Below are 22,851 nucleotides of genomic sequence, written 5' to 3' on the forward strand. Positions count from 1 at the left end.
GATAATATAGGCCATGGATCCTGTAAAGAGTAACTTTAACTCAATCCCACAGAGTTCAATGGGTGTGTTTTCAAGCATAACCTTATTCACCTGTGCAGCTTCTTACAGTAGGGGGCCCTAATTGGCCATGGTCAATGCCTGGGGATTCTGTGGGACCAGACTCTTAGGCCTAGTCTACACTACGAGTTTAGGTTGAATTTAGCAGTGTTAAAGCAAATAAAGCCTGGACACGTCCACACGACGAAGCCCTTTTTACCGACTTAAAGGGCCCTTTAAACCGGTTTCTTTACTCCACCTCCGACGAGGGGATTAGCGCTAAAATCAGCCTTTGCGGGTCGGATTTGGGATAATGTGGACAGAATTCAACGTTATTGGCCTCCAGGAGCTATCCCACAGTGCTTCATTGTGACCGCTCTGGACAGCACTCTCAACTCAGATGCACTGACCAGGTAGACAGGAAAAGCCCCGCGAACTTTTGAATTTCATTTCCTGTTTGCTCAGCGTGGAGAGCACAGGTGACCACGCAGAGCTCATCAGCACAGGTAACCATGATGGAGTCCCAGGATCGCAAAAGAGCTCCAGCATGGACAGAACGGGAGGTATGGGATCTGCTCGCCATATGGGGAGACAAATCAGTGATAGCTGAACTCCGTAGCAGTAAACGAAATGGCAAAATATTAGAAAAAGTCTCAAAGGCCATGAAGGACAGAGGCCATAACAGGGACGTACAGCAGTGCCGCGTGAAAATTAAGGAGCTAAGGCAAGTCTACCACAAAGCCAGAGAGGCAAACGGAAGGTCCGGGGCAGAGCCACAAACATGCCGCTTCTACGCGGAGCTGCATGCCATGCTAGGGGGTGCAGCCACCACTACCCCAACCGTGTGCTTTGACTCCATCAATGGAGAATCACGCAACAGGGAAGCGGGTTCGGGGTACGAGGAAGATGATGATGAAGACAATGAAGATAGCTCACAGCAAGGAAGCGGATAAACCGGTTTCCCCAACAGCCAGGATATGTTTATCACCCTGCACCTGGAACCAGTAACCCCCGAACTCACCCAAGGCGTGCTCCCAGACCCTGAGGGCGCACCAGGGACCTCTGGTGAGTGTACCTTTGTAAATATTACACATGGTTTAAAAGCTAGCGTGTTTAATGATTAATGATTAATTTGCCCTGGCAATTGCGGCCAGTACAGCTACTGGAAACGTTTGTTAATGTGTATGGGGATGGAGCGGAAATCCTCCAGGGACATCTCCAGAAAGCTCTCCTTCATGTACTCCCAAAGCCTTTGCAAAAGGTTTCTGGGGAGGGCTGCCTTATCCCGTCCGCCATGGTAGGACACTTTACCATGCCAGGCCAGTAGCACGTAGTCTGGAATCATTGCATAACAAAGCATGGCAGCATATGGTCCCGGTGTTTGCTGGCATGCAGACAACATCCATTCCTTATCTCTTTTTGATATCCTCAGGAGAGTGATATAATTCACGGTCACCTGGTTGAAATGGGGTGATTTTATTAAGGGGACATTCAGAGGTGCCCGTTCCTGCTCGGCTGAACAGAAATGTTCCCCGCTGTTAGCCACGCGGTGGGGGGGATGGATGAAGTGATAATCCCAGAGAATTGGGTGTGTGTGTGGGGGGGGGGTAGTTGGGTTTGTGCTGCATGTTAACCCGGAAACCGCAGCCCCTCCTTTTACATTGCAAACCCATTTTAAATGTCCAACCCATTGGATGCTTGGTATGGGAAATGAGGGCGCTACTGTTTGAAACCATTCCCACATGTTAAGAAGGTTAAAAAAGCCAAAAGAATGTGGTTTACCATGGCTGCCTGCAAGCCAAAATCTGTTGCCTGGCACTACGTGAGTGATCTCTCACACCAAACTGGCAGGCCCTCAATATAAGAGGAAAAATGCGACCTTGTAACGAAAGCACATGTGCTGTGTAATGTGAACAGCAAAATTTAACGTAAAAGAGTATACCCATTGTTCTCTAAAATGTGTCTTTTTAACCACCTCTCCCTTCTCCTCCACCAGCTGCAAATGTTTCTCCTTCACAGAGGTTAGTGAAGATTAGAAGGAGAAAACGGCGGACTTGGGATGATATGTTCTTGGAGCTCCAGATGTCCTCCCAGGCTGACAGAGCACAGCAGAATGCGTGGAGGCAGTCAATGTCAGAGTGCAAAAAAGCACAATATGAACGAGAGGAGAGGTGGCGGGCTGAATCGCGGGCTGAAGAGAGCAAGTGGTGGGCTGAAGAGGATAAGTGGCATCAGCTTGCTGACAGAAGGCAAAGAGTCGATGCTCTGGCTGCTGGAGCATCAAACTGATATGCTCCAGCGTATGATTGAGCTGCAGGAAAGGCATCAGGAGCAGAGACCGCCGCTACAGCCCCTGTGTAACCAACAGCCCTCCTCCCCAAGTTCCATAGCCTCCTCACCCGGACGCCCAAGAACGCGGTGGGGGGGGGGCCTCTGGCCACCCAGTCACTCCACCCCAGATGATTGCCCGAGCATCAGAAGGCTGGCCTTCAATAAGTGTTAAAGTTTGAAAGTTTTAAACTGCAGTGTGTCCTTTTCCTTCCCTCCTCCCCCACCCCACCAGGGCTACCTTGGCAGTTATCCCCCTAGTTGTGTGATGAATTAATAAAGAATGCATGAATGTGAAGTAATAATGACTTTATTGCCTCTGCAAGCGGTGCTCGAAGGGGGGGAGGGGAGGGTGGTTAGTTTACAGGGAAGTAGAGTGAACCGGGGGGGGGGAGGGGTCATCAAGGAGAAACAAACAGAAGTTTCACACTGTATCCTGGCCAGTCACAAAACTGGTTTTCAAAGCTTCTCTGATGTGCACCGCACCCTGCTGTACTCTTCTAACCGCCCTGGTGTCTGGCTGCGCGTAATCAGCGGCCAGGCGATTTGCCTCAAACTCCCACCCCACCATAAATGTCTCCCCCTTACTCTCACAGATATTGTGGAGCACACAGCAAGCAGCGATAACAATTGGAATATTGGCTTCGCTGAGGTCTATCCGAGTCAGTAAGCTGCGCCAGCACGCTTTTAAATGTCCAAATGCACATTCCACCACCATTCGGCACTTGCTCAGCCTATAGTTGAACAGGTCCTGACTACTGTCCAGGCTGCCTGTGTACGGCTTCATGAGCCATGGCATTAAGGAGTAGGCTGGGTCCCCAAGGATAACGATAGGCATTTCAACATCCCCAACGGTTATTTTCTGGTCCTGGAAGAAAGTCCCTTCCTCCAGCTTTCAAAACAGAGCAGAGTGCCTGAAGACGCGAGCATCATGTACCTTTCCCAGCTATCCCACGTTGATGTTGGTGAAATGTCCCTTGTGATCCACCAGGGCTTGCAGCAGCATTGAAAAGTACCCCTTGCGGTTTATGTACTCGGTGGCTTGGTGCTCCAGTGCCAAGATAGGGATATGGGTTCCATCTATCGCCCTACCACAGTTTGGGAATCCCATTGCAGTAAAGCCATCCACTATGACCTGCACGTTTCCCAGAGTCACTACCCTTGATATCAGCAGGTGTTTGATTACGTTGGCTACTTGGATCACAGCAGCCCCCACAGTAGATTTGCCCACTCCAAATTGATTCCCGACTGACCGGTAGCTGTCTGGCATTGCAAGTTTCCACAGGGCTGTCGCCACTCGCTTCTCAACTGTGAGGGCTGCTCTCATCCTGGTATTCTGGTGCTTCAGGGCAGGGGAAAGCAAGTCACAACGTTCCATGAAAGTGCCCTTACGCATGCGAAAGTTTCGCAGCCACTGGGAATCATCCCACACCTGCAACACGATGCGGTCCCACCAGTCTGTGCTTGTTTCCCGGGCCCAGAATCAGCGTTCCACACCATGAACCTGCCCCAGTAACACCATGATTTGCACATTGCTGGGTCCTGTACTTTGTGAGAGGTCTATGTCCATGTCAATTTTCTCATCACTCTCGTCGCCGCACTGCAATTGCTGCAATCGCCTCCTCGCCTGGTTTTGCTTTGGCATGTTCTGGCTCTGCATGTACTCCAGGACAATGCGCGTGGTGTTCATAGTGCTCATAATTGCCGCGGTGATCTGAGCGGGCTCCATGATCCCAGTGCTATGGCATCTGGGCTGAAAAAAGGCGCGAAACTATTGTCTGACGGAGGGAGGGAGCGAGGAAGGGGCGAGTGACGACATGGCTTACAGGGAATCAAGATCAACAAAGGTGGCTGTGCATCAGGGAGAAACACAAACAACTTGGCCCCCCCAAAGATTGAACTCAAAACCCTGGGTTTAGCAGGCCGTTGATTTCACAGAGGGAGGAGGAAGCACATGAATACAGAACAAATCTGGTCCATCTATTTTTTACATCTTAAGCTGGCAGCAGATGGTGCAGCATGACTGATAGCCATTGGCATCTTCTGGGTGCTTGGCAGAAAATTCTGTATTACGACTGCTAGTCATGATCGTCAAGACGGTTCAGTAGGACTGCCGGCTGGACTGAGTCTCCAGGAGACAAAACATGTCTGCCCAGGTGCCTCTGACCGAACTCACTGAGGAATATGATGATGATGGATATCAATCGTAATACACCATCCACTGCCAAAAGACAAGGGGCTGCTGCTGTGTAGCAATGCCAGCACCCAGAAAGCCAATGACGGCTACCAGTCATACTGCACCGTCTACTGCCAAAAGGCAATTAGCTGCTGCTGTGTAGCAATGCAGTACCATGTCTGCCGGCACCCAGATGACATATGGTGACGGTGAGCTGAGCTGAGCTGAGCGGGCTCCATGCTTGCCGTGGTATGTTGTCTGCACAGGTAACCCAGGTAAAAAGGTGCGAATCGATTGTCTGCCATTGCTCTGACGGAGGGGGAGGGGCCTGACAACATGTACCCAGAACACCCCGCGACACTGTTTTTGCATCATCAGGCATTGGGATCTCAACCCAGAATTCCAATGGGCGGCGGAGACTGTGGGAACTGTGGGATAGCTACGCACAGTGCAACGCTCTGGAAGTCGACGCTAGCCTCGGTACTGTGGACGCGGTCCGCCAACTTAATGCACTTAGAGCATTTTATGTGGGGACACACACAATCGACTGTATAAAACCGATTTCTATAAAACCGGCTTCTATAAATTCGACCTAATTTCGTAGTGTAGACATACCCTTAGAATCAATTTGAAGATAAGCAAACAATGTGGACAGAATGTCCATTTGCAAATAAAAGCAAGTCATAGGTATGTGTTTGTTTTTGTTATTCTGTTTATACTTCAGAATAGCTAGCTGGTGCATGTTGGAATGGAAAAGTAGCATTAGTTCGTGGTGTATATTTAATTTATAGGACTAAAACCACTTTTACAGAGATAGAATGCTGATTAGAGCTACTGCTTGCAAAATAACTTTTTTCATTTTGAAGATGCATGAAAAGATTCACAGCAAAAAATTATAAACAAACCATCAAGAGATAGGCAAGATAGTAATTTGCAAAAGTGGAACTTGCATTAATAATAAATTAAATAAATGCATTCATGTATTGCATACAAATGAAAATAGCATCTGTGTTTTACATGGAAGCCTATTGATGGGTACAATCAGAGGTGAAAGTAAGCCGGTCCGGACCGGACCAGCTTCTCCAGCGGTGATTTAAAGGGCCCAGGGCTCCAGCCGCTGCAGGGAGTCCCGGCCCCTTTAAAGCGCTGCCGGAGCTCTGGCAACCGGGCTCGGGCAGGGATTTAAAGGTCCCGGAGCTCCGGCCCCTGTGGGGAGCCACGAGCCCTTTAAAGCTCCACCCGAGCCCCGCTGCCAGAGCTCTGGCGGCGCTTTAAAGGGCCCAGGGCTCCCCACAGCGGCCAGAGCCTCTGGCCCTTTAAATCGCTGCTGGAACCCTGCCACCGCTACCCCAGTGACGGCAGGGCTCCGGCGGCGCTTTAAAGGGCCCAGGACTCCCTGCAGTGGCAGGAGCACCGGGCCCTTTAAATCCCTGCCACAGCCGGAGCCCCAGGGCCTTTAAATCTTGAAAGACCCCACCTCTTCTGGTTGAGGACACGCAAGGCTCAGGACTCCAGCGTACCGTTAAGTCCTTTAAGTTACTTTTATCCCTGGGTACAATATACAACTTCAGTGTCCCTGCTGCTTTTCCAGTGTTTGGCCTGAAGTCTCCATTGCACTATGCCGCTGGCACAAAGGGAATGAACGTAAAGCTGCCCTTTTAGTCTAGTACCCAAGATTATTCACATCACTGCATATTCTTCCTCTATGAAATACGCACCTCTTTTAGTAGAAACAATAGAATTCCATAATCTGTTTGACACCTGTAAACCATTTAACTAAGTGCTAAGTATAGACACAAATTAATCAAAACAAGTTTCTAATATTAAACAAAACAGTAATCAAGCCTATAAAGCAACTTGAGTTAATATGCACATACTCTCTCCCATGTCACAATCACTAATTTGTATAGGGCTCCATGTTCTAGTGGTGCAAAAACAGGACAACTTCTGATTACTGGAAATCAGCTTTAGGTAGTAAATAAACATCACAGCTCAGGCTAAAAGAATGGGAAGAACGGTCATCTGATCCTGATGAATAGTTTACAATGTACTGTATGGCATTTCATATATTCCCATGTGATAATTTTTACTTGGAAATGGCCTTTCTGTTTACCAGTTGGAAGTGATTCTCTATACCTGGTCTTTCAAATTATAAATCCAGCTTTCAGAACTCTGTAGCAGGGTCTGTTCTGCTCCTGCCTTCTTTCACCACAGAAACTTGCTCAGACTCTACTGGTTGGATATCCACACCATGCTGTTTATTTATATTTCCTCCACCAACACCTGTACAGTTTTGTGCAGCAATGCCATTTACAAGGTCCCTTAGAATCATAGAAGATCAGGGTTGGAAGGGACCTCAGGAGGTCATATAGTCCAACCCCCCTGCTCAAAGCAGGACCAATCCCCAACTAAATCATCCCAGCCAGGGCTTTGTCAAGCCTGACCCTAAAAACCTCTAAGGAAGGAGATTCTACCATCTCCCTAGGTAACCCATTTCAGTGCTTCACCACCCTCCTAGTGAAAAAGTTTTTCCTAATATCCAACCTAAACCTCCCCCACTGCAACTTGAGACCATTGCTCCTTGTTCTGTCATCTGGTAACACTGAGAACAGTCTAGATCCATCCTCTTTGGAACCCCCTTTCAGGTAGTTGAAAGCAGCTATCAAATCCCCCCTCATTCTTCTCTTCCACAGACTAAATAATCCCAGTTCCCTCAGCCTCTCCTCATAAATCATGTGCTCCAGCCCCCTAATCATTTTTGTTGCCCTCCGCTGGACTCTTTCCATTTTTTCCACATCCTTCTTGTAGTGTGGGGCCCAAAACTGGACACAGTACTCCAGATGAGGCCTCACCAAAGCCGAATAGAGGGGAATGATCACGTCCCTAGATCTGCTGGCAATGCTCTTACTTATACAGCCCAAAATGCTGTTAGCCTTCTTGGCAACAAGGGCACACGGTTGACTCATATCCAGCTTCTTGTCCACTGTAACCCCTAGGTCCTTTTCTGCAGAACTGCTGCCTAGCCACTCGGTCTCTAGTATATAGCAGTGCATGGGATTCTTCCATCCTAAGTGCAGGACTCTGCACTTGTCCTTGTTGAACCTCATTAGATTTCTTTTGGCCCAATCCTCTAATTTGTCTAGGTCCCTCTGTATCCTATCCCTAACGTATCTACCACTCTTCCCAGTTTAGTGTCATCTGCAAACTTGCAGAGGGTGCAATCCACGCCATCCTCCAGATCATTAATGAAGATATTGAACATAACTGGCCACAGGACCAACCCTTGGGGCACTCTGCTTGATACCGGCCGCCAACTAGACATGGAGCCATTGATCATTACCCATTTAGCCCTATGATCTAGCCAGCTTTCTATCCACCTGATAGTGCATTCATCCAGCCCATGCTTCTTTAACTTGCTGGCAAGTTTTAGGTAGCATACAAGTAGTCCCTTGTATGCCCAGCCTTTTTCCCAGGGCCCAAGAACAGAAACTCCATTTCCTGAAGATCATAGAATCATGGACTATCAGGGTTGGAAGGGACCTCAGGAAGTCATCTAGTCCAAACCCCTCCTCAAAGCAGGATCAATCCCCAGACAGATTTTTGCCCCAGATCCCTAAATGGCTCCCTCAAGGATTGAACTGACAACCCTGCAAAGGCCAATGCTCAAACCACTGAGCTATCCCTCCCCCCAAAAGGGGAGAGTCTGTGCATTGGCCAGGACTTTACTGACTTTAGCCTTAGCTAGCCCTGCTCCTCCCACTTGCACTTCTTTTCTGTGCCCTTTGTATCAGTGCTCAGCTGATGGGATAATTAATCCTTTATTTCACCCATCCTGCTATCCTGATTATCTAATTACATCCCCAATCAAATCTCTTTGGGGGAGCTAATTAGTATCAGAGTTTAGGATCATGTGTTAACTCCCTACACTCTGTCACAGACTCCTACAGAGCAACCAGGTGGAATGCAAGGTAACTAGGTTTATGCTATGTGCCTTTTCTCTTGCATTTATTGAGCTAGACTGTGTTTTGTTCTGTTGTATTGGACTTGGGATTTAGGACTTTTTATCAGACTTAAATTCCCAGCACACGTATTCTCACAGACAAAGGCAAACCTTAGAATTTCTGTGGCATGGGGGCTATGTGTCTTCTGAATTTTACATTATGCATAAATGCAATTGCTGCTCCTAGGGGAATTATGTGCTAAAAAAATTTAAATTTTGCACACAATATTTTAAAATGCTGCAAAATTCTGCATATTTTATTTGTCAAAATAACACAATATAATCACACCATTTTCAATTATTTTGGTAATTTATTTCAAAATATCTCTCAGCAAGTATGTCTCTAACAATACAGACGACAAAAAAAGATTCAGGAAATGTTTTTTGATAAATAGATTCCTTACTAGGCATGTTAATACAGAACTTTGAGTAATAATTCATTTAAACTACAATACAGAAACGTATTTCCCACACCCCTCAGAAGCAGTCCAAAGGCTTGGGAGAGTCAGAGATAACAGAGGAGCTGAGGAAGGGGGAAGTAATTGCTAGGAAGGAGCCTGGGTGTGAACCTGGAAGGTTGTTGGGTGTGGATGAGAGAAGTATGGAATCGGGTTTTTTGGGGGGAAGGAGGGAAGGATTGTTAGGGAGCTGGGGAGCCTCCCCCTTGTGGACCCTGGCTGATCCCTAGTGTCTCCCATTCATCAGGCATATCTTACCCATCCCCATGTGTCCCTGCACCTCCTCCCCCCGTCCCATGCATCCTCCCTCCCCCAGTGGTCCTGCACCCACACTCAACTGCTTGCTTCCCCCCTGCTCCATGTGGCCCTGCACCCCCACTCAGACACCCCTCCCCCATGTCCATGTGTCCCTGAACCCCCACTCAGCCACCCCCTCTCCCATTCCTAAGTGTCCCTTCATCCCCACTTCCTCCTATTCCCATGTGTCCCTGCAACCCACTCCCATTCAGCCCTGGCCCCAGTCTGTCCCCCACACTAGGTCTTCTGAACCCCAATCTATGTCCCCCACACTAGGTCTTCTGAACCCCAATCTATGTGACACCCCCAGTAGTCCTGCATGCCCCACTCTGTCCATCGCCCTCAGATCCCATGCCTCCTTACCTTGCCCCACTGGCAAGGCACTGTGAGGAATGCAGCCTCTCCGTGCTGACCTCTGTTCTGGTGCCACAGCAGCCCCTGGTGGGCAAAAAGGGTAATTGCAGCACCTCTTCAGAATGTATTTTCTCTGGAGAAAAAAAAATCTGCAGGAGAGATGAATTCTGCACGTGCGCAGTGGCATAGAATTCCTCCAGGAGTAAATTGCACTGCCTTATGTGTCCATCTCAATGTAGCTTGCCACAGTGGATGGGGTTAAGGAGGGTCAGTCTGTATGTGTGGAAGAAATGCAACTATTAATAATGTGCAGATTTAAAGCAGTAGAAAGGCTCAGCCCAGGAATAGAAGTCATTTTCACAATGTGCAGCTCTGCTGGCACATGCATGCCATGCATGCCCTGTGTACATGGGCAATCCAAGCCCAGGGATTGTGTTGTTCAAGTAATTCACAAAACCTAGTTTACATTTTTGTAAGCTGTGCACTCTGAAAAAGATACAGATAACAAGATTCAGGTAGAAGTGACATAACTCAACCAGAATCTATCCTTGCTTCTGTGGAGAATGGCTGGTCTCCAGGATGCAAATAGCAAACTAGCCAACCAGTTTCTAAACAGGATGAGATGAGTAGACTATTGTTCTATCTGCACTCAATAATAATATCACATATGATTTCTGGAGTGATAACTGAAGCATAACATAGTGAACTTTCTTCTCTTTCCACATGGATAGCAATGGGTATCTTTTTTGCATGGCATCCTCTGTAGTTGGTTAGGGGCTGCACAGTGATTGCAGAAATGCATGTATCTGGTTCCAGTGTCTTTGAAGTCCTATCTTCTACTGCAGTGGTTTTCAAACTTTTTTTCTGGGGACCCAGCTGAAGAAAATTGTTGATGCCTGTGACCCAACGGAGCTGGGAAAGAGGGGTTTGGGATGTGGGAGGGGCTCAGGGCTGGGGCAGAGGGTTGGGATGCGGGAGTGAGGGCTGCGGGGTAGGGCCGGGAATGAGGGGTTCAGGTTGTGGGAGGGGGCTCAGGGCTGGGGCAGGAGGTTGGGGCGCAAGAGGGGGTCAGGGCTCTGCGCTGGGGATGAGGGGTTTGTGGTGGAGGAAGGGGTTCTGGGTTTGGGGTGGCTCAGAGCTGGGGGCTGGTGTGCAGGAGGGGGTCAGGGCTCTGGGCTGGGGATGAGGGGTTTGGGGTGCAGGAGGGGCTCTAGGTTTGGGGGGTTCAAGGCTGGGGCAGTGGATTGGGGCATGGACTTACCTCGGCGGCTCAGTGGCACAGCCGGGGTGCACTGCGAACCACGCTGCACCCCAGAAGCGGCCAGCAGCAGGTCTGGCTCCTAGGTGGAGGCACACAAGTGGCTCCGTGTGACTCTCGCTTGCAGGCACACCACCTTCCCTCCCCCCCACCCTTCCCCAATGTAGAGCCAGTGCATGAGGCGGAGGTAGTGCATGGAGTCCTGTGGCCCCCCTACCTAGAAGCCGGACCCACTGCTGGCCGCTTCCGTGGCCCAGTGTGGTGTCAGAAAAGGTAAGCACTAGCCTGCCTTAGCTGGTCAGCACCGCCAACGGGGACTTTTAATATCCGGATTGGCAGTGCTGCCCAGAGCAAGGCGAGCCAGCGCCTTACATGCCGTGACCCAGTACTGGGTCACGACCCACGGATTGAAAAACACTGTTCTAATGAGCCAGTTCCTGAGAAGTGCTGAGCACCTGCCACTTCCTCTGCTGTCTTTCTCCACCACTCTGGGTTAGTCAGGGTTACTGTTGCAGCCCTCCAGAGTCAATACAGCAGCAGAATAGCAAAGCTGTATTGGATTCTGCTTTGGGCATCCTCATCACAATTGTCAGCTAAGTCCTGATTCCTGCATCTTTATTATTGGTGATGACCTACAAAGGAGAAAGGAAATTGCCTGATACTTTTTCAGATGTCAGGCTGTCCTTGTAATTACAGCACTATTATATTGCTTTATAAATTCCCTGAATTATGTAATTTATTGCAAGAGAAGATTCTATGTAGAAAACACAAATATCACTTTCTGAACAAAACTACACTTTAAAGACTTGCTGATGCTAGATGAAAATCTTTGACTATTATTTATTTAGGAAGAGTTCTGCCTACATATCATATTGTCAGTGTTTCTCCTTATTTATTTGCAGAAAATTGCATGAAAACAAGGTTTTGATCTCTGAAGAGTTCTGCTGTTACTGGTGCTTCTGCACCTAAAGTTGTAATCCTCTTTTTTTGTGTCATCTCTGTTGTTGCTGTGGAAACGATTCTAATGTCATAAACAGAGAATTATTACCTGAAGTGGAGAAGAACCAGCTAGTGATAAAGAAATACAGGAGCTGTATGTGAGCAGAATTCGTTTTGCATAGAATCATCTTCAAAAAATGTCTGAGCCAGGAATCCTGTATAAAGAAGGGTGTGGGTTAGTGATTTACGGAGAGCTCCTTAAAAGCTGCACAACTGCTCTAAGGCCGATGCAAAATTCAGCCTGTATGCTTTAAAAAATATTCCAGAGGCTATAAGCAATCTTGACATAGATGTGAATGGCTTAAACAAAAATACCCATTTGGCTGTAGTCTTGCCACTTCCCATTTGCTGCCAGTCCCTTGTTTCGACTGTAGAGGTGGAGTCATATAAGAAAATTTGGGTGAGGAGATTAGAGCCTCTGGTTTGGGGGTTATTTTTGTTTGTTGTTTTTGTTTTCTGTGTTTGGTTTTTATTTTTGTGCTGTGAAGAGGAAGGGATAGGCTGACCCATAGTGGGGGTGTCACCTGCACACATTAGAGCACCCCACCTTTTCCCAATCCGTAGGGCTCCAGGGTGTAACTAACCTAGTCAATTTAAGTACCCATGCCCTTTCCCAACACGTAGGGCTCTGGGTGTATACTACTACTGCAGGTTTGCAGGACCTTTTACCAGTGAAAGAGCCTTACACAGTAATATACGACATAACCTCTATTTATTAACCATCACCAAAAACAGACTGCATATGCTACACATACAGTGCTCACCACTCCCAATAAAACAGATGAACTTTTCTTGATGGCCAATCAGGATCAGGTCCACCTGGGGGACTCCAGTGTTTGCATGGTGTCATTGGCAGAGTGTTGAGATCTGGCAGCTCTGATCTTTGGGGCTGTGTCCTGGAGTTGATTCCCAAAAAACTTCCTTTTGGACCCCAGTTTTTATAGTGAAATTTGAGTCCTTTTTAGCTATACCTTAACCAATCATTATACTAAAATTTTACTAACCAATCCTAACATAGCGTAACAAAATTCTCTAACCAATCCTATCCCACCCCCTTAATTAATTTACACCTAGCAAAATTAAATTATGTACCAAACAATTAAAGAACCAGACGGAGACCATACAGATAAACAATAGGGACCGTAATGACAAAACAATAAAGAAATGAGGATTTCACAACCACAACTATTGATCAGTGATTTCTTGCCAGACAGGATGCTATCAAACTAAGTTTTCTTTAGCCATCTTAAGATCTGTTTCTTTATCTGGTGATAGTGGGTGCCATTAGGACGGGATCTCCTTCTTAACAGCCTGATATTACGTTGTTTTAATGTAATTTAGATGGAATGTGTGGATGTGACTTCCTGCTTCTCAGATAATGGCTGCTGCTTGGCTGCTCTTTTAATCTGGCTGCAGACTAAGGCCTTAGGTCTTACAATATGGCGGCAGACAAAGGCCTTCTCCTTACAGGGGAAAAAGAGAGCTGTGTGTTGGGAGTAAGGGGATGAAGATCCTTACTTGAGGCCATTGCTACACGATCTAGTCCTTTCTTTAAGTCACTGAGAAGGGCTCGCCTCTTGAAAATTCAGAGTTGGATTGGTTAGAACTGGCATGTCCCAATGACAGGAGTCAGTCCCTTGCAAACTTTTGAAGCTAAATGGATCATCAGGTAGTCCATATCCTCTTTTGTACAACAATAACTTAAGGAGTTCCTTGAGTATGGTTCTTATCAAATTTCATGAATCTATTGATTTTTTCATTTGTTTTTACATGAATCCACACCAATATATGCTTTGCTCAGTAGGCTTGTCTCTGCTTCTAAGTTGAATGTTTCTGATAGTTTACTAATAACCTCTTCAGCTTATTTCAAAGCAAGCACTATAAGGGTCTAGTTCAAAGGCAGATTTTTAATGCATGAAACAAAATACCAATATTTTCTCAGCGATCATGGGAAAATACAAGTTTGCTTTCTGCTCCTCTCTTGTTTACCTTACAGTGGCAGAATGACAAGATTCAGACTGTCTAAAAAGAAATAGACTAAGGAATTGTTGCTGCTTGTTTATAGAAGAATTGTTTGTGAGACTTTTTACTGTGAAAGGCAGAAAATCAATACAGCGCATTAGATATCAACCTGCCTCCCATCATTCCTGCAGTCCTGGATGGTATAAACACCATCATGTAAGTTCTGAGTGTCCTGAGGCATACAAATTAACCTCAACAGGACCAAAGGAAAGAAAAGTTGCTTTGTCAAAGTGCCATATTTGCAATTTCTTTTATGTAGACAAGGAGTTGGATGAGGGAGAGTGGCAGGGGTGGCTCTGTTGCCTGACACAGGATTCTCAGATATGTGTAAGGCCATCACCTGCTTGGGTCAAAACTCATTAATGGTCTATTGTGCCTTCAGTGCACTGTCCCACATAGAAGCAGTGCAAAGCTACCCCCATGGGGGGACACCAGGAGGAATTCTGCTTAGGGAAAGCCCACCCACAGAATACTCTTTTGGGATGGGGATTCATGGCTCCCCTTCTGCCTGGCTTTCTTTGGGCACACAGAGGTCATAGCCCATATGTGCCAAGCTGTCAATGGACTGCAGTTGTGCCCACTACCTGTGCAGGAGTATAGGAAGAGAGAGGTGCTTGTCCTCTTCATCCCCACAGTATAGTAGGGCACAATCTTGCCCTACATTAGAGTCGAAGGTTAGAAGTCATCATTTATCAATGCAATAATACAAATACAGGGTGCGCTGGTTACCATGCTGTGCTCACACATTTCTTCAGTGCTAAAGCTCTCAGGTGCAGTGCATCTCAGTGCTCAGATGGTATACAAACACCCACACAACACCATCAATATGCACTCCTTTTGCTTGTTATTATATGCATATAAATATATGTATATATGAGTGAGTTGTGGCATGTACGTACATGTGTATATATGCACTTCCACATATGGTAGATATAATCAGTTTTCTGCACTAAAATTCCCACCAAAATGCAAGGGTGAATTTGTTTCTCATGAAAGAGAGGGACTGCTAACACTAGCTTGAGTCAGGCACATGTACATAAAGCACAATGCAACCATTCCTAAATGGCCTTGGGAATGGACCTCAGTTATTTTTCCCTGTTCATAAAAAATTAACTCAAAACTACACCCAATGTGTATGTCCCTTTGGCATACAAGAGCAAGGACACCAACAAATATGCAAAATGGGCCATCTGAATGAAGTTGGACATAAATGCTCAGTGTGAAATGGTCACTGATTACTCTCCATGTCTGTCATAGCTGATAGTGTCATTTTCTGGAGTGTGCACCACCTGTCTATAAAGACGGTTTAATGGTAAATCCATAACAGTTAGAGCAAAGACTCTGGAATAGCAACAGAAAAGCAGCCTCAGCAAAGAAAGAAGCTTAGAACAAAAGACTGATTTGCATTTCAAAGGCAAGATCTAACACTTCTAAGAGAGGTCTGTTCAGAGTTGGACAGTGCAGAGGCCTTTCAGGTGGGATGTAGACTTCAAAGTCTAAAAAGGAACCGAAGAGGTAAATTGAATATTAATTGGGTGAAGCAAAGTGATATCTGCCTATAAACCATTCTACTCTGGTCCAACCTATCAGCACCCATCACTGCTGGGCACATGAGATGCTGCTATTTTTCTTTGGCTAGAACACGGCGTATGCATAAAAAGGTTTTCTATTATTCCTGTGTTATGGACACTGCATCAGTGTTTCTTGGCTAATCCAGAATGTAATTTCTTTTCTCTGTGAGGCTACAGAGCACATCAGCTTTGTAGTTCTCTGTCTCCCAGAGTGTATAATGTGACAGACTTGATTAGCCAATCCTTTGTGCTGCACAGGTGATATAGCTAAGGCCTTGGCTACACTTACCGGCAAGTTCGACGGCTGGAAATCGAACTTCTGGGTTCGACTTATCGCGTCTAGTCTGGACGCGATAAGTAGAACCCGGAAGTGCTCGCCGTCGACTGCGGTACTCCAGCTCGCCGAGAGGAGTACCGCGGAGTCGACGGGGGAGCCTGCCTGCCGAGTGTGGACCAAGGTAAGTTTGAACTAATTCGAAATAAGGTACTTCGAACTTCAGCTACGTTATTCACGTAGCTGAAGTTGCGTACCTTAGTTCGAATTAGGGGGGGTAGTGTAGACCAAGCCTAAGAAAATATGGATTTTCAACACAAGACAAGTTACATTGATCGGTGGCTGCACCCATCTTTCTCCACTTGGAGAGATAAGCAGAGGCCTGACTTCTTCAGCAGTCTCCAGAATTAAACCAGTGTCACTGAAACCGAAAGGTGGTTTGAGAAGCAAATACATTTCTAGAAAAGGGAGTAGAAGAGCTCTCCAGCCTTCTACAGAAAAACCTTAAATGGTCTCCTGCTTAGTGTTTGGGGGCAGGGGTTGACCCAACACCTAAAAGCCATGCTGAAAAACCATCTCCCAAAGCCAGGCTCCTCCCCAGCAACATTTATGCAATTTAAAGGAATACAGTCGTTGTTCCCACAAATCCAACCCCATTCTGCTCACAACCTACTGTGACGAGGAGCTGGGAATGATGGGGAGGGACTCCCTCCTTGTTTATACAAAGCCTGCAGGAAAGCCTGACACCCTCATTTGCTCCTCCAAGACTCACCTCAGGCTGGAGTTATTGACCTCTCTGTTGCGTTACAGGGAGCCTGAGCCTAGAGCTGGCCCTCTACCTCCTGTGCTCTTGCTGCATTTAGCAGCTTCTGGCTCTAGCTGATAAACATTCGCACTCTTTTTGCATAGATGGTTGTGACCTGGGACTAGATCTGCCAAACATAAGGTTCCAGTGACACCTTCTCTGCTCCATAGCATATTAGTTTTGTGAGACATGGGGATTAGCTTTGTCTACCCCCAGCAACAGTTCGATGAGTCAGGTCAGAATCAGTGTGCTACAGGTGAAGGCTGCTGTGTTATCCTGCAGCAGGTGCAGTACTTGCCCTACAGCCTGTTACTCTACTCATTCACCCACCCAAAATCTCCACTCAGTCCGAGTCAGTGAGTTTTGCGAGGCCTGTTTGAAGAATCAGCTGTTTTTCAACTCTCTCCCAGGCCAATGAACCCAGTTGTACAAAAGACTCCATGAAGTTCACTAGGAGCTTTGCTGTTACTATTGATTTTTCATGGAAGGTGCTCAGATACTACAGAAAAGGGTATAAAGTATAAAACCGTAAGATAGTACTAATGTAGTTGTTTTTCCCTGCCCCGGGGAAACCCTTCCTGGGAAACTAGGTTATGCCCAGAGTCCTGGGGTTCAAAAATTGTGCTTCCTGACCCACTCCTTTTCAGTGAGAGATGAACAGCAACTCCGCCTTTTCAGCCTCACATCTTGGCTAATTGAAGCATTTGTCACTCCTTCCCTCTCAGAGCTCATAAGGGTTGTGAGCTAAGACTTAGAAAACAGCTGATGGAAAGGCCAGGAGACCCCAGTCAGATCTGGGCTGGAGAGCCTCAATCATCATGCAGCACTTCTCCAAACACAGGCTCAGGAATCAAAGTTAAGACTTCCAAGCCCAAGGAGAAGGCTTCTCACGAGTGTAAGAACTACTCTCACAAGCATAGAGACAAATCTTCTTCCAAAGCTGCTCCAAAGAAATTAAATCCCTCCCTGACTCCTTCAAAGTTGGAAGAGTCCTTGCACTCAGGTCCTGAAGTTTCAGGCCTGAGTAGACCTCCTCAGCAGCAGTAAATGGCACAAGGAGCACAGTGGTACCAGTTGTGATGTGCAAATCAAAAGATTGACATCTACCACTGTGCCCTTTAACATTCAGATCATACCCACAATGCTGATACCACCACAGCCCCAGGGGGATCCATCTTCCACTGTGACCAGGGAATCACCGGATCCAACAGCTTCACCAAATGACTCAATCTGTATCCAGGGTGGTCTGAGACCTAGATAGCTCGAGATGACATTTGTGCTGTCTCCCATCCTCCTGTCTGTGTTTATTCAGAGACATAGTTACTCCAGAGAAGGAAGCTATTCCAAGGACACAGAGACACTGTCCTTTCCCACCTATGATCCTGAGTTCCCAACCATCAGTACCATTGGTTGTGCTGGATCAAGCTTTTTCATCTGATGAGTTGAAAGTTCCAGAAGAGCCTCCGCATACAGAAACGGGCCCAAACAAAAGACCTAAGAGATCAGGATTTCATCCTCCAACCAGATTTGACTTTCTAAGAGACAGGTGGTACCCAATACCAGGAGGTCCTCCTCAGATCGATGATCCTTCATACTGACATTATTGGGGCCTGAGGTATCACTACGCTAAGCACCTGGGATCAGTACACGAGTCTTATTTGCCATCTCCTGGTCAACAACCCGCTTCATCAGAGCATACTGAAGACAAAATTGAAGCAGATCTGACAGTTCCAATAGTGATTTCATTATCTTCCTCAGATGGGAGAGTTACCCCATCTTCACCATCTCCACCTGACAACTATAGGCAATATCAGGAGCTCCTACAAAGGGTGGCATCTGAGCTCCAGATACAGCTTGAAGAGGTTCAGGAGCCCCAATATAAATTACTGGATGTCTTTCAACCCTTGGGTCCCAGTCAAGTGGCTCTCCCAATCAATCAGGCCATCATGGATCCAGTTAGAGCAGAGTGGCACAATCCCTCTTCTTGCACTCATACCCCAAAGAGGGCTGAGAAGAGCTACTTAATTCCATCTCAGGGAGCAGAGTACCTATTCTCTCACCCACTGCCCAACTCTCCAGTAGTACAAGCAGCCACCAAAAGATCCAGGCTGAAACACCCCAAAACTACCCCCTCGGACCAGGGTGCCAAATGACTAGACCTGCTAGTGAGAAAAGTCTTCTTTTCTTCCCTCTCTCCAATTCAGAATTTCAAATTATCAGGCCCTTATAGCTAAATACAGTATCACTAATTATGCAAAGTTGTTGGGTTTTAAGGACAAGCTTCCTCAAGAATATAGAGATAATTTTCAATCCTTAATTGATGAAGGCAGATTAGTGGCCAAAACCTCTCTCCTGCTGTGGACACTGCATCCAGAAGGATAACTATGGCCATTGTCATGAGGAGAGATTCCTGGTTATAATCCTCAAGTTTCCCTAGAGAGATGCAAAGTAACCTTCAAGATCTGCCCTTTGATACAATTAACTAAAAGATGGATAAATCTCTCCAGTCTCTCAAGGACTCGAGGACAATGCTTTGTTCTTTGGGTATCTATACCCCTACAAAGCATCACAAGCAAGGGTACAGAGCAAGACCATCTCCTCAACCACTTCACATCAACGTTCCCAAGAATCACTACACAAATGACAGAGGGTACAGAGGCCCAGATACACAGCTCCTGTGACATCCATTGCTACACATCACTCTAATCCACTGTCAAAGAATTTCTTTTGACAGGACCATTGAGACCTACATCCCTTTATTGATGCCATATCATCATGCCCCTTAGTTTTTTGGAGGCCACCTTACCCAATTTGCCCACAATTAGAGGGCTTTAACAACAGACAAATAGATTCTGGAAATCATTAACCACAGCTATCTGATCAAGTTTCTGTCAATCCCTGTCCACAAAACCCCTTCCCAGTTCCTTTACAGGGACAAATCTCATGAGGAAATTCTGCATCAAGAAGTGGACTCCCTTCTTCACCAGGGAGCCATAGAAAGAGGTCCACTTCAACATTAAGGGAAAGGATTTTACTCCCCTTACTTCTTAGGCCCAAAAAGAATGGGGGATGGAGATCAATTCTTGACCTAAATGATCTAAATATATTCATCCAAAAATTAAAATACCACATGCTCACACTGGCATCAATAATTCCCTCTCTGGAAGAGGGCAGATGGTTCTTATCTCTCAAGATGAAAGATGCATATTTTCATATAGACATTCACCTAACCCACAGAAGGTTCCTCAGGTTCCTCTTTGGTCAAGACTGTTACCAATTCAGAGTCCTTCCATTTGGACTGCCTATGGCAACCAGGGTCTTTACAAAAGGTCTTTTCAGGAGTGGTAGCTTGGATGAGAAGAAATGGATTTACCGTCTTCCCGTACCTTGATGACTGGCTTCTGACAGGCAGATCATACAAGGAAGTCCAGTTGGTAATGCAAATCCTCCTCCATCTACTGCCTTCCCTGGACATTTGTGTCAACCACAAAAAGTCTACTTTGACCCTCCCTCACCTCCTCCCCACGAGGTCCATAAACTTCATAGGAGCGACCTTGGACTCTACTACAGCAAAAGCCTCTCTACTTATCACAAAATGTCATGCCATGGGGGGTATCATAAAACAGGTCACTCCTCAGACTCAGATTTTAGTCAGAACTTGCCTTTCCCGCCTCAGCCACATGGCCTCATGCATGTGACGCTATTTGCTTAGCTCCATCTCTGTTGTCTGCAAACCTGGCTTCAGTCCATCTACACACCAGAAAAATTAAACATCAGTGCCAGAGTAAGAAATCCATCCAAGGTGCTGGCCTCTCTCGTCTAGTCGACAAAGCCAGAGAAAGTTCAAGTGAGGACTCCTTTTCTCACACATACTCCTGAGGCAACTGTCATTACCAATGCCTCCCTCTTAGGGTGGGGAGCTCATACGGACGATCATACTGCATGAGGCATCTGGGCCCCGCAGTAGTCCAGGATTCATATAAATTTACTGGAAAGAAGAGCAGTCTGTTGGGCTTGCAACGCTTTCCTCCCATTCATCCAGCAGCTACCTGGAGCTCCTTACATACCTTCACAAGACATTACGATTTGGTTCAGTCTTCTACTACAGACACAGCTGTGGGAACAACTGTATTATAGTCACCCATCACTTCTGCGTCCTCGCACCCCCTCCTGATTGAGTACTGCATGCTAATTTCCCACACATGGAACACACATAGGGTCCATCTCTCAAAGAAGAAATAGAGGTTACTTAACTGTGACGGGAGGCTCTTCAAGATATCTGTATTCTACTACCTGCCATCTTTTCCCTCTGTGGGTCCTCACTGCCCCTTATACCCTCAGATCAGACCATGAGGAGAACAACTCCCAACAGATACGGCTTACTAAAAATCTCCAGACTCCAGTGCATGGTGAGCATGCATACCCTCATGTGGAATACAGATAGGAACCACACATCTCAAAGAACCGTCAGTTACAGATAAGTAACCTCCATTTTTATTATTCCTGTACTACAGCCCAGAATCTCTATGTACGATACCCTCTGCACTCCTATTAAAGGTGCTAGGATAGCCTGCAGGATTCCCAGTTTCTCCTGCAAGAGTGACTCCATGAGAGTGTTTAGAAATTTCTAACTGAAGTGAGCGTTTATTTTCCTCCATTTGCAATGACTTTCTGAATGCACTGCAGCATTTGGAGTGAAGGAGATTTTTGCATTGTGACTCCTTTTTCCTCCTACCACATTCTTCGATCTACTGCATGACCAGCTCTGGTGTGTTGGATTTAACTAGTCTGCTTTACAGGGACACTGAACATATAGGGTGAAATCCTGTTCTTACTGAAGTCAGTAGCAAAACTCCCTTTGACTTCAACAGAATCAGAATTTCATCTATAGGGAGCAAGTGTCATATTCTGATATCTGCTTCAGGACAAGTCTTGTCACTTTTAGTTAGTTAGTTGTACACTATTTCTAAAAGCAGTGTCTAATAATGAATTCCTGAAGCATCACATCAGAGGGAGAGAGAGAGCAGCTCTTCACAATATATTAGCCTTTTGAGATTTCAGAGGGCTTCTCATTAGTGGGAGTATTAAATTAAAATCCAGGTCTCTCTGTGAGTTATGTATTAAAAGGCCAAGGTTTTGCTCTAGAAGTGAGGCTTTTAGAGATGGAAAACAATTATGAGGGTCCCCTAGATGAGCCCCTAATAATTATCTATCCGGCATTAATTGCTTTCTTCTACCCATTCCATTAGTACTCCAAAAAGTGGTAATTTAATGAAATCAATTTTTGCAAAATTCTTCTGGCATCACCCAGGTAACTCACCTTGCACATGGTTAATTCAGTGCTCCTGAGGTTCAAACAAGTAAGACACATTAAAATATCAGTATTCAAATAAGAGACAGGGGCTGCCTTTGGATGCTGTTGGGCAGAGGAAATGATATTTTTGTCCCTCCCCAGCGAGAGGCTGGAAGAGATTCTACATACTATGAGCCAGATCCTGAAGTCTGGTCTTTGTGTAACCAGTGCAGCTCAGGAGTGGGCTGTACTAATGTACTTTAAAATCACATTTGCCCTTGAACATTGCTCCCCCTCCCTTCCCCAATTTATGCCAGCTTCCAAGAGCCCCAGGCATCTAGGAATCACTGAAGTACAGGCACATCTTAGCCATGTCCTTTGCCCCTGGTCATGCCTCGCATTGGAGGGCAGCAAATGATAGGCTGGGGGAACTGGCAGAGAACTCTTTAAGCAGGTTTAAGCAGCTTAAAAAGGTTAAAGAAACAATATGGATGGGTGGTATGCCCTATACCCAACCCATACGCTTCAGTCTGTTCAACTCAACGTAGCTTTGCTGTATGACAAATATAGGAACCCGAGTAATGAGATTGGAGTCAAATTGAGTTATTGGGGAACTGAGTGAAAGAGATATCGGGGAAACCCCAACACAGAGAAGCCAAGAACCTTGTTCGATATGTGAGAGTGTGTGTATATGTGTCTTTCACAGAAATGGTTGTGGGTCCTCATGGACCTGTTGTCCTGGTTCAGTGGCAAGATTGAAAATACGGTGGGGAAGGATTCAATCACCTTCTGCATTCGGGTTTTCTGCTCTGGTTGAAGCTCTTCTCCCATTGGTACAGCTCGGGAGACGGGGGTCACTGGTACTTGCGGGCCTAATTCAGGTGGATAGGATGTTATTAGGAATCCTTCCTGGTCTCTCCAGGCTTTCAAAAGGTGAGTATTTGAATTTCCTCTTGCATTTCCTCCTTCTTCCCAGTCTG

General features: G+C 46.4%; 1 protein-coding gene across 14 annotated transcripts in view; it reads left to right on the forward strand.

The window, feature by feature from the left end:
• LRRC20 (leucine rich repeat containing 20) overlaps positions 1-22,851 on the forward strand; it is a 189,343-nt gene that overhangs the window by 79,092 nt on the left and 87,400 nt on the right. Inside the window, exon 4 of one of the 14 annotated variants that reach the window (XM_065551966.1) lies at positions 2,033-2,662. The exons of the other annotated variants lie outside the window; for them this stretch is intronic. Coding sequence (XP_065408038.1) covers positions 2,033-2,325 — 293 coding nt within the window. The 3' untranslated portion in view covers positions 2,326-2,662. Of the gene's footprint in view, positions 1-2,032; positions 2,663-22,851 lie in introns of those variants that run through there. 14 annotated transcript variants of the gene reach the window in all.

The sequence above is a fragment of the Chrysemys picta genome, chromosome 7 (assembly GCF_011386835.1).
Source record: "Chrysemys picta bellii isolate R12L10 chromosome 7, ASM1138683v2, whole genome shotgun sequence".
NCBI classification, from domain to species: Eukaryota; Metazoa; Chordata; order Testudines; family Emydidae; genus Chrysemys; species Chrysemys picta.